The 9954-nt window shown below is 61.8% G+C and overlaps 1 protein-coding gene across 1 annotated transcript; it reads right to left on the minus strand.

Annotated features, from left to right (window-relative positions):
- Positions 1–942: 942 nt before the first annotated feature.
- Positions 943–9712, minus strand: LOC103604078 (phosphofurin acidic cluster sorting protein 2-like). Its single transcript, XM_008588670.1, has 11 exons — positions 9318–9712; positions 8145–8235; positions 7770–7844; positions 7165–7307; positions 5180–5312; positions 4772–4876; positions 4412–4518; positions 3732–3886; positions 2880–2990; positions 2529–2637; positions 943–1580 (listed from the first exon to the last, which is right to left on the minus strand). Exons 1-11 carry the CDS (start codon positions 9656–9658, stop codon positions 1484–1486), a joined length of 1467 nt encoding a protein of 488 aa, XP_008586892.1. The 5' UTR covers positions 9659–9712; the 3' UTR covers positions 943–1483.
- Positions 9713–9954: the final 242 nt, after the last annotated feature.

The following is a 9954-nucleotide window of genomic DNA, read 5'->3' on the forward strand; positions in this document are numbered from 1 at the left end:
GGGCCGGGGCAGGACTCTGCGCAAGTTCCCTGCCACAAGGGCTGTGCCCACTTGCCACTCTCTCCGGCCTCCTGAGTGCTCCCTCTGGAAGGACAGAGGAGTATTCCCTGTCACCGCAGGCAAAGGCTGGCCTGTGGTCCCAGCAACATTCTGGGCCTTCCCTGGGCTCCATACAGGGTCTTTGGAGCCCTGCCCCACCCAGGGGTGCCGGTGTCACCACTGTAGTGCGGAGGCAGGGACAGGAGGCGGGGGTGGGGTGGGGTGGCCAGGGTTTCCTGGAGCCTGGGTTTGCTGCTCGGCTGAGCCAACCCCGAGAGACAAGAAGCCGCAGCCATGGCCGGGTGCCCGGCGGCGAGAGCGTGCTGCAGGCTCTTCCTGCCACAGCTGGCGCAGGACTGCCAGGGGTCAAGAGGAGAGGACACCACGCTGGTCTTTTTCTAACACGCCAAGGCTTGTTTAGCAGGACAGACGCAGGGTGTGCGGACTCCCTCCTCCTGTGTCTGTCCCAGGGCCCAGCCCTGTGCTGTGGCTGCTCCCAGTATTTCCAGCAAGGAGGTCTCCCCAGGGACCTCACGACCCTGTACTGCGGGAGGTAGGGTACGGCAGCTTTTCCCAGGACAGTGAATTACTTAAGGCATTTGCAGAAGACACAGGCGGAGCACGACTGACTCCACAGACAGGCAGGATGTGCCTGGGCAAGAAAGGGGTGACCCCATTTGAGAAGGGGCAGCTTTGGGGGATGCTGGTGACTTGGTTCAAAATGTACCCATTTTTAGAGGGTAGGGCCATCTCTGGGGACAACAGAACTTTATCCCTGTTTGGGGTGTTGGTGGTCTGGCCACAAAAGATGGCAGAAAACCCTCTGCTAGCCCTGAGCGCATGGGGGAGGAGCCAGGGGCCAGACCACAGTGCAGAAGGAGGCTTAGCATGGCCACTGTGCGCCACGTACCCTGGACCAGCTCCCCACCGCCCCCTCCACAGCCCACAGTGGAGCCAGCATCAGCGCCTCCCTGGGACTGCCAGCAAGTGACCATTGTGGTGAGTGTGAAGTGCTCAGTGCAAAGCTGGCACGAGACGACCTTGATGCTGTCGTCAGGGCTCAGCACCATCCCCAGTGCCTATGTCTAGTTTAAAAGGAGGCTGCACTGTCTGTGGCTTCAGAAACACAGACACTCATGGGGGATAAAACTGGCCACTTCTTAAAACAAAATCCTGGGTCGAAACAGAGGAGGCCTGCCGGCTGCCTTGCCCCTGTGGACTCTGTGGTCCCAGCATGTGCAGGCCTGGCTCGGGCACAGCAGGGACCAGCCTCTGCTTTCCTGACTCAGCTCGAGAGGCCAGACCTGAGGAGAGGGGTCCACGTCTGCTCTTCCTGCACAGCGGCCCCACCTGTTCCCCTCCAGGCACCAGCCCTGGTAGCCAGGGCCTGACTCCCAGCCCAGAGGAAGGACATCAGGGAGGGTGAATTTGGGTGGTGACACTGCTAAACAAGCCCTAAAGACCAGCCTGGGCACAGACAGGGCAGGGGCAGACCCAGAGAGCCGTACCTTAGGGTAAAGTCAAAATGAAAGTGCTTTTTCCTTTTCAGAGAGCCGCCAAAAGAGAGAACACAGATACGTTACCACAGCCGGGCTCCTGAGGTCTCAGTGACTCTCCATCCGCCTGGCTCTGGGGCCAGGCATAGCTCCCTGTGCTGGGGACAGCAGTGCCCCCCTCCTTGGGCTCCATCAGGGAGCCACACAGCCGTCCCTGCTGACCTCACTGTACCTCACAGACCTTCAGACTAGCTCTTTATCTCCTAGTCCAGGCAAGTGCTGAGGGTCACTTAGGAATTAGCAGAGGTGCTTTACCCTGTCCTCCACTGGCCGTGGGGCCTCTGTGTTTCCTGCCCTTCCAAGCTCTCTTGGACGGGAAGCCCTTGGCCCACCCCCAAGACTCCCCAAAGGAGGCTGTGATCTAACTCTGTGCCTTTATTTCCCTTGTCAGCACGAAGGGCAGCTTGCCCAGAGGCCTGGGACAAGAAGGGGGATGCTTAGTGTCCTAAAACTGCAGGATGGTCCCTGCCCGGGGCTCTCCAGGCAGGAAAGACCCAGGCCCAGCTCCACCACACCCTGGTCAGGACAGCTGGACCTCCCCAGCCGTGGCTTTTGCCTGCAGTTCCTCAGCGTCATCCTACTCTGGGCAGGGCAGGACACAAGTGATAATCTATCAACAGGCCCAAGGTTCGGCTGCCCAGAAAACCCAGGCTGTGAAGAGAACATGTGACCAGATGTGGGGGAGCCGTTGTCAACAGCTGTCCTGTAAGCCTATCATAGCACATTTCAACACACACAAAAACAGAGGTTCTGAAAACAGGACTCCCAAGTTCTAACTCTGGTTTGGGGTCAGGGAGGAGCCACCTGGCTCGCTCAGAACTTTCTGCCATGGCCCACTTAGGCCGAGACCAGCAGCAGGATAGCAGCTAGCAGGGCCTGCAGGGTGGGGCCAGTGCCTCCTCCAGGGCCCTAGGCCTGGGACCCCTGCATTACCTCTTCTGTCTGTAGGTCAGCATGGCCTCAGCGATGGGGAGCTGGTGCGCACAGTTGGCCCCCGCGATGTACTGGGTGATGCGCGACACGATGTCTGGCGCGTCCTGCACTGCACGAGGGGGAGGCAGCGGTGGGTTGGGCTGCATTGGCCAGGAGGGGTCCCGGGTGGAGTCCGGGGGGGGACCTGAGTGGCAGTCTGGGGGCACTGTGCTCGGGCCTCCCCTCCACCTCTGCCTCCCCGCAGGCTGCCCAGGCCTGAGTACCCACCCATGGCCTCCCAAACTGGCTATGAACTGGCTGTGCTGAGGGGACAACCCTCCCCACCCCAGCCCACATGGCAGCAGGCCTCACCAGCGCTCTGGGCCTCCAGCTTATTGAACAGATCTCTCCAGGCCAGGTCCTGGAAGAAGTTGTTGTAGCGGTAGTCGACGGAGCCCAGGTACCTAGCCACAGGGTGGGAACCTGCGTGCCAGGGGAGCGCCGTCATGGTGGCGGGACATGGAGCCGCATGTGGCCTCCTCCCGTACCAGTGAAGGAGCTGGGCCGCCTGACCCCACGCCTGCTCTGCTCGCCTCCCAGACAACCTTCCTCCTGGTCCTACCACCTCCACTGCCCCTCTGTAGTGGACTGTCGGGGCCCCGTCGAGGGAGCTTTGTCAAAGTCCCACCTCCCTGGGCTTCAGAGAGGAAGGCCCAGCTGGGATGCCTACTGGGCAAACGTGACCCACGGAGGCATCGGGGACAGACACGGGTGAGGCGTGCCCTCTAGGCCTCACCATTTGTCAATAGACTGAGACTGGACAGGTTTGCTTGGTAATAAAACAAATTGTATAAACCAAAAGAATCAACGAAGTTCAAGCACACAGGCTCCTGATAACTCAAAAGGACTGACAGCCAACCCCTGCTCCACATTTGCAGCAAGGAAAATCGAAAGTGGCACCAAGTTTTCTCAACAACTGGTCAAGGGAACAGCCAGCACGGGGCCACCTCAGAGGGCAAGGGCTTTGTCCTCTCACCCGAAGGGCCGTGTTAGGCAATCATGTTACTTTTCACTTAATCAGAAGTAGGGACCATGAGACAAACATTTAAAAATATCAAAAACCACGCAGCAGCAGAACCCAAACACGCCCTCCCATCATGTGGCTGTGTCCCCTGCCTCTGAAAGCCCTGCATGGCCACACGACACTGGCCCTCGGCCCCTCACCCAGCGGGATGATGAGGAAGCGCATGTATCCCAGCCAGTCGGGGGTCTTGTGGGACAGCTGCTCCACGAAGAGGCGCAGGACAGCGCTGAGGTACTGCTGCGCCCCTGCCACGGCGATCTTCACAGGGGTCGGGGGCTGGGGATTGCAGTTGCAGCTGCGACCAAGAGGCAGGTGGGCAGAGAGGGACAGACGCCTCAGGGAGGCTGTCCTTGGTCCAAGGGCCACCCACGCTGAGCCTGGGGGAACCTGTGCCTCCAGCGGTGCTGCTCAGGCCCTGACGGAACTCCAAAAGCCCAGCCCCCTGACAGCGGGAGCCCCAAGCTCGGGTGGGGTCTACCTGGACCTGCCAGGCTCCACCTCAAGATGGTCCTGGAGACAGGCACAAAGGGCAGGTGGTCGTGGCTGAGGATGGGCCGGGCAGCCAGCAGAGACTGCTGCCCCCACAGGACACCCTGCCAGTGTTTCAGTGCCCCCTCCTGGGTTGCTGCTCCCACCCAGAAATGGAGAGGAGACTGGACTGTGGGGACCTGGGTTGGCAATGCTGGAAACCACCCACAACCCCAGGAAAGAGAGCACTCTGTCAGGGAGCGCCCAGCAGGAGCTGGGTGCGGGCCCCTGACACATACTCAAGCACCAACGCCACAGGGGGGGACCCCAAGGAAGGGGCTGTTGGACTCACTATCTCTGTATCCGTGAGACAATGGTGCTGAAGGCCGCCTGGACATCCGCGGCGGAGCAGGTACACACCACGGGGAGTGTGTGCCTCTGCAGGATGTCCGAGAGGAACTGCCCAGAGGACCAAGTGGCTGGTGACCCTTGGCACAGCCTTCTGGGCCACCCCCCACCCAACTCTTGCCTCAGATCTCACAGAGTCCAGGCCAACCCGACCCCTCCAGCTCGGTGTCCCCTGTGGACGGGGCGCTCTCCAAGGCCTCCCCACTCAGCAACACCACCCAGCAAGTGGTGGGCACTGGCAAAGTCCCCTCCTCTCCGTCCAAACACCCTGACCCTCGACTCCACCTGGGGCCCCTCTTCCCACCTGGCCCTGCCAGTCAGAGGTGTTGATGAGAATGATGTTCTCGGGCAGCTGGTCATCAGAGATGAGGATGTGGTTGAGCTGGTCATACACGGTCTTCCTGGGGATCTGGACAAATGGAGCCCTGTCCATGCCCAGCCCCTCACCTACCCGGCCCTCATGCCAGGAGCACCTCGCTGCCTGCCAGCAGTGTGGAGGCTCAGGAATAGGTAGGAGAGCCACTACCACAGGGGCAGCCCCAGCCACAGGGCTCTTCACCTGCCCTGGACCAGGGAGGGCGGCAGACAGCAGACAAGTGCCCCCAGGTCTGCACAGGCTTCTTGACAAGCAAGCTCTGTTCTGCAGCTGGGCATTTTCCTGAACTCACGGCTCCTCCCTCCCATGCCAAGCCTGGGTGGACAGCCCCCGCACCTGCAGCTGGCTCCTCGTGTCTGGGCAGCGCTCGTTGTCCAGGCTGTTGGCCCGCTCATTCTGTGGCCGTGCCGGCTGCCGCTCCTTCAGGGATGTGCTCCGGCCCCGGCGGCCCGCCTGCTTCCCCTCAGACCTGTTGGGGCCAGGACAGGCTTGGGAGTGGGCAGCAGGGCCAGGGGCAGGCCACATGCTCACTGCGGCCTGACCATTGCGGCTGCCCCAGGGAAGAGAGCTCGGTAGTAGGGGCTGGGAAGGACAACCGCAGTGTCACCTGATGGGCAGTGGGGCCAAGGGCCACAGAGAGGGCCCGCTGACTCTGCAGGGACCACGGCAGCAATGGTGTATGAGTGGGACCCCAGCCCTTTCCTCGTCTGTGAGTCGGTGCAGGGTACCTCAGGGTCACTGAGCTTGCCCTCCCCTCCCAAGACAGAGCCAGGTGCAGGCCAGTGCTGGGCAGCAGGTGATGCTGTCTGGGTCCCAACACAGGCACCTGTGTGCACCCCACCAGGTAATGCCAGCACCCTAATCTGCTCTGCAAACGTCCCAATATCACAGGAACATAAAACCAACAAGCAACCAGGTCATCATGTCTCCCTTACAATCCAGACAGGGCTCTGCAGAGCAGGGGAGTGGGTGCCGCGGTGGGCATCTGCAGGGACAGCGGCAGACGCATCTGACCCCAAGCCTCCAGCAGGGTCAGAGGCCACAACTCCTCTCACGTGGCACCCAGGGCTGCAGGCCCAATAGCCAATGCGGAGAGCGCTGCGCCTGCCTCCTGATTCCTGGACAGGCTCGCACAGGGGCCAATCCATCAGGAAGGGCTGCGCAGAGGCAGTGGTGGGAAAGCAGCCCCCAGCAAAGTCAGAGCGTGAGCCATCACACCCAAGACACCCAACATGTGTGCTCTGACACCAAAGTGGGGGTCTCAACGCAGCACAGAGTGCTGTGGCACTGAAGCCTCGGTCACAGGGCTAGGAGGGGCTCAGGGAAGCAAGAGCCCAGTGGGCTGCAGAGTGGGCTGCAAGGCCCCTAGATAAGGATACAGAGAGAAGGCACTGAGCAGTTAAGAGCCCCCAACCTCCCTGCAGCCCAGGCCCGAGCCATCAGCTCCAGACAGCTCCCGCCCACAGGCAACCAAGGGCAGCAGCATGGCTGAGCATGCAGCTGGCCACAAGGAGGGGCCATTGGGAGCTCCAAGGGTGGCCGAAAGCTCAGGCTGGGCAGGGGCAGGGCCAGTGCCCAAGGAGGGCCCACCAGAGGCAGAGGGTGGCGTGGAGGGCCCTAGGGAGTCACACAGGGTGGGTCAGCCCCTACACTTGGGGATGGCAGGAGGCCAACCTGGCATGTGCCCATGCAGGGGGCTTGGAGACTGTCCTCGATCTAACAAGACAAGCTGTCCTGGGGTCAGGACATGACAGAGAAGCCACCAGGAGGCCATCCCCCACCAGGAAGCCACCTGTGGTCACTTCAATTCAGACCACCCCACTTCTGAGGACTCGGCGCTCACTCACCACCGCCCTGGGGGGTCTCAATCTACACAAGTCACTCCACCCCTTGCTCAGGCTGGCCAGCTGACTTGGGTTTGGACCTGCTTTCCCTGGGGACGTGGTCCACCCTCCCCCAGCCCCAGCAGAGCTCCTGAATTGAGCTCAGTCACTGTGGCTGGCCATCCCCAGCTCTCTCAAAGCCTCAGCTGGGGCTCAGCTGCTTCACCGAGGGCGCTGGACCCTAGGCCCCACACCTGTGCCTGGTGCATGGATAACCTCATGGGCGCACTGGCCACGGGGGTGTGTGCTGACAGAAACTGCCACAGAACTGCTGCAGCTAGTTACCAGTGTGTGTGGGGGTCCAACCTGGAGCAGGCCCCAAGGCTGCGGCTGCACCCGAGTGATTCTCATCGGGCCCGATGGGCTCTGCCCCAATGGGGCACCCCTGACGCTCCTGCGGTGAGGCCCTCCCTCCCACTAGCACAGGGCCCCCATCACCTGGTGGAGGGGATGATGAGTGACTCTGTCTTGGTGACCCTCCCACTGGGCGGCAGCCTCTCAGTGAACACGTCCCGTGGGGAGGTCTCTGCTTCTGGGCTGTCCTCGGGCTGTCCTGGCTGCTCCCGCGGGGCCGGTGCACACTGGTGAACAAAGACAGTAGCCGGGTCACTGCCCATCTTGGACATACCACCCTACATCGGGGCCCCTCTTGAGCCCACATGGCCCCTGGTTTGGGTGAGGAGTTTAGGCTTCTGGGCCTGTAGCTCCCTGTGTGGACAGGGCCACATGCTGCCCCGGAGAGCCCAGCTGACCTTGGCCTTCAACCAGGGCCAAACCTCCTGAATCCCCACCCTGCCCTGGGACACAGCACACCTTCCCGGAGAAGACCCCACACAGTGGCAGCAGGAGCATGCCAGGAGTTGCTGGGCCTATATGCAACAGCAACTCTAGCTGTGACTCTAGTGGCACCAGCAGCCTGGTCATCTCCTGGGCCAACCCCACCTCTGCACACCAGATGCCCTGGTAGCGTGGGTGCGAGGGCCTTCAGGTGGAGCCTGTCCCTGTGGGTCGGTGCTGAGGCCGGGAGCTGTGAGTGGGCTTACGGGGGCCACGGTGTCAGAGACGTTGTCACTTGGCTGCTTGCCTCCCAGGGGCCGAGTCTTCTCAGGCACGTCAGCCTGGAGAGTGAGACAGGAGTCAGGCGTGCTCAGCAGCAGGGGGGCCGAGGCGCCTCACTTCTGGCAGGGGGTGCTGGGGTTTGGAGGGAGCAGGGGCGTCTCCCAGGCTGTGGGCACAGGGTCACCCCAGGAAAGTCCCTGCCATTGGGCAGGGCCCTGAGCCCAGATGGTGCTAGGAGTTCCCAGCCACACAAAACCCAGTCAGAGCACGTTTTCCTCTGTGTCTGTGCAGCCCACCCCACACAACTCGGGAAGATAGGAAGGTTCAGAATTTCGGACCCTTGCCAGGGGCCCACTCACCGGGCTCGGAGGCTCCTTGTGGCTGCGGGCACTGTGGATGCTCCCGATCTCTGTCTGCGAGCTGGAGTGTGACAGGCCTTCGAAGTATGGCCTGCTTGGGGCAGGGGGGAGGTACTATTTTCCAGGGCCCTCACCCTACTGACCATGTGGCTGCCCCACTGTGCCTGGAGGGGCAGATGGCAGTGACCCCATGGCAGAGCAGTGTGGGGTCCAGTGCACACCCACCCTCACGCACACCATAGCTAAGAGAGAACGATCCAGGAGCCTGGCAACACTACGCCAGGGCAGCCCGGCTGCACTCCTTGGCCCCTCTACCTGCTCTGAGATTAGCCACAGAAAACATGTGTCCCTGAAATCCTGGCTGCTCACAGCCTTAATCCCAAGCAGGGCTGCCAGCAACACTAAGGAACTCTGGGGACAGCCCTGCACCAACGGCCCTGCTGGAGGACAGCCAGCCTGTGGGAGATGGAGCGTGCTCAACAGCATGACAAGGGCACCCCCGTAAGGCCCTGCTGACCTGCCCACCCAGGCTAGCCAGGCCAGAGGCTCCCATCACTGACAGACAAAGCACATGTGAATGAAAAAGGAGAGGAGACCTACGGATTCAATAAAGTGGACAGGACTCCTGCACTATGCCTGATGCTCCCACCTGGGTGACAAAGCCATGTGGAAATGTGAACACACCAGGGGGCACCCATGTGGGATCCACTCAGGATCACGCCTGAAAGGCCCATGCCTCACCTGGAACTGTGACTGTCAGCTGGCCAGCAATTCTGCAGATAGCCGCTCCTCCTGGCCAGCCCCTCCTCCCCCAGCCCAGCCACACCACACCTGTCCCTCCCTCCCCACCTGCCTCTACGGCCTCCAAGGACTCCCCCGCACACTGATACTCTCTCCAGTGCCAGAACCAGCCTGGCCAGCACCCTGGGGACCTCTCAGTCCTCCAGCCCAGAGCACACACACCCAAGCCCCTGCACAAATGCATCTTTCCCCATCCCCGGCCTGTGACAGAACAGCTGCCCACTCAGTCCACCCACAACCACCTTGGATTGACCCGTGCTCACAGCAGTCCTCCCAGCTTCCCCCTGCCCACTGTGCCCCCAGGGCCAGGTGTGATCTCCACAGAGCAGGGGTGTGGGGGAAGCCCCTCTGCCAGGCCACCCGCTGGCCCACCTGAGCTTCGGCTTGGGTGTGCTGAGGACACTGTCATCGTCTTCCATGTCAGGGCCACTGTCGCTGGGGTTCTCCATGTCCAGCGTGTCGTACAAGAGGTCCAGGTCCTCCTCCACCTCAGGGACATGTTCTGCAGGGTCCTGCTCTGAGTCAAGGACCTGCCAGGACGCCAGACGTCTGTGAGAGCCAGGCAGGGCGGGAGGCCCCTGCAGACACCGTGCCACCCCCTTGGCAGGCCACCCAAGGGGCATGAGGAGGGGTCTGCAGGAACCAGGTGAGGGGGCACCCAGACCCAACAAAAGCCTCAGCTGCTGGCTAGCATGCTCGGTTTGTCCAGGCATTCTGCTCCAGAAATTGGGGCTCTCTCCTGAGGAGCTCAGGCTACCCAGGCACTGGGCACAGTGTGACCATCTCTGCACCTCGTCGGGCTTGGCTCCTGTGACTCAGGCTGAACAGGTGTACTGGGAGCATGGCGTGCAGGCATGGAAGTTCTGGCACGCGGCTGCACAGCTACTGCCACAACCAGACCACCAAGCACTTCTATTACCCCAGGGGGTGCCCCTGCCCTCCCCCAGGCAGTCCCCATCTTGTCCCCGCATCCACTGACCTGATTCCTGCCCCTGTGATCTTTGCCTTC

The sequence above is a fragment of the Galeopterus variegatus genome, unplaced genomic scaffold (assembly GCF_000696425.1).
Source record: "Galeopterus variegatus unplaced genomic scaffold, G_variegatus-3.0.2 Scaffold4950, whole genome shotgun sequence".
NCBI classification, from domain to species: Eukaryota; Metazoa; Chordata; class Mammalia; order Dermoptera; family Cynocephalidae; genus Galeopterus; species Galeopterus variegatus.

Coding starts and splice junctions, on each gene's coding strand:
- LOC103604078 (XM_008588670.1), bottom strand. CDS start 9,658: ATGCCTGGACAAACCGAGCATGCTAGCCAGCAGCTGAGGCTTTTGTTG. Junction 8,236..9,317: donor ACACCCAAGCCGAAGCTCAG/GTGGGCCAGCGG, acceptor TGCCCCAAGCAG/GCCATACTTCGAAGGCCTGT. Junction 3,887..4,411: donor GTCTCACGGATACAGAGATA/GTGAGTCCAACA, acceptor TCTTGGTCGCAG/CTGCAACTGCAATCCCCAGC.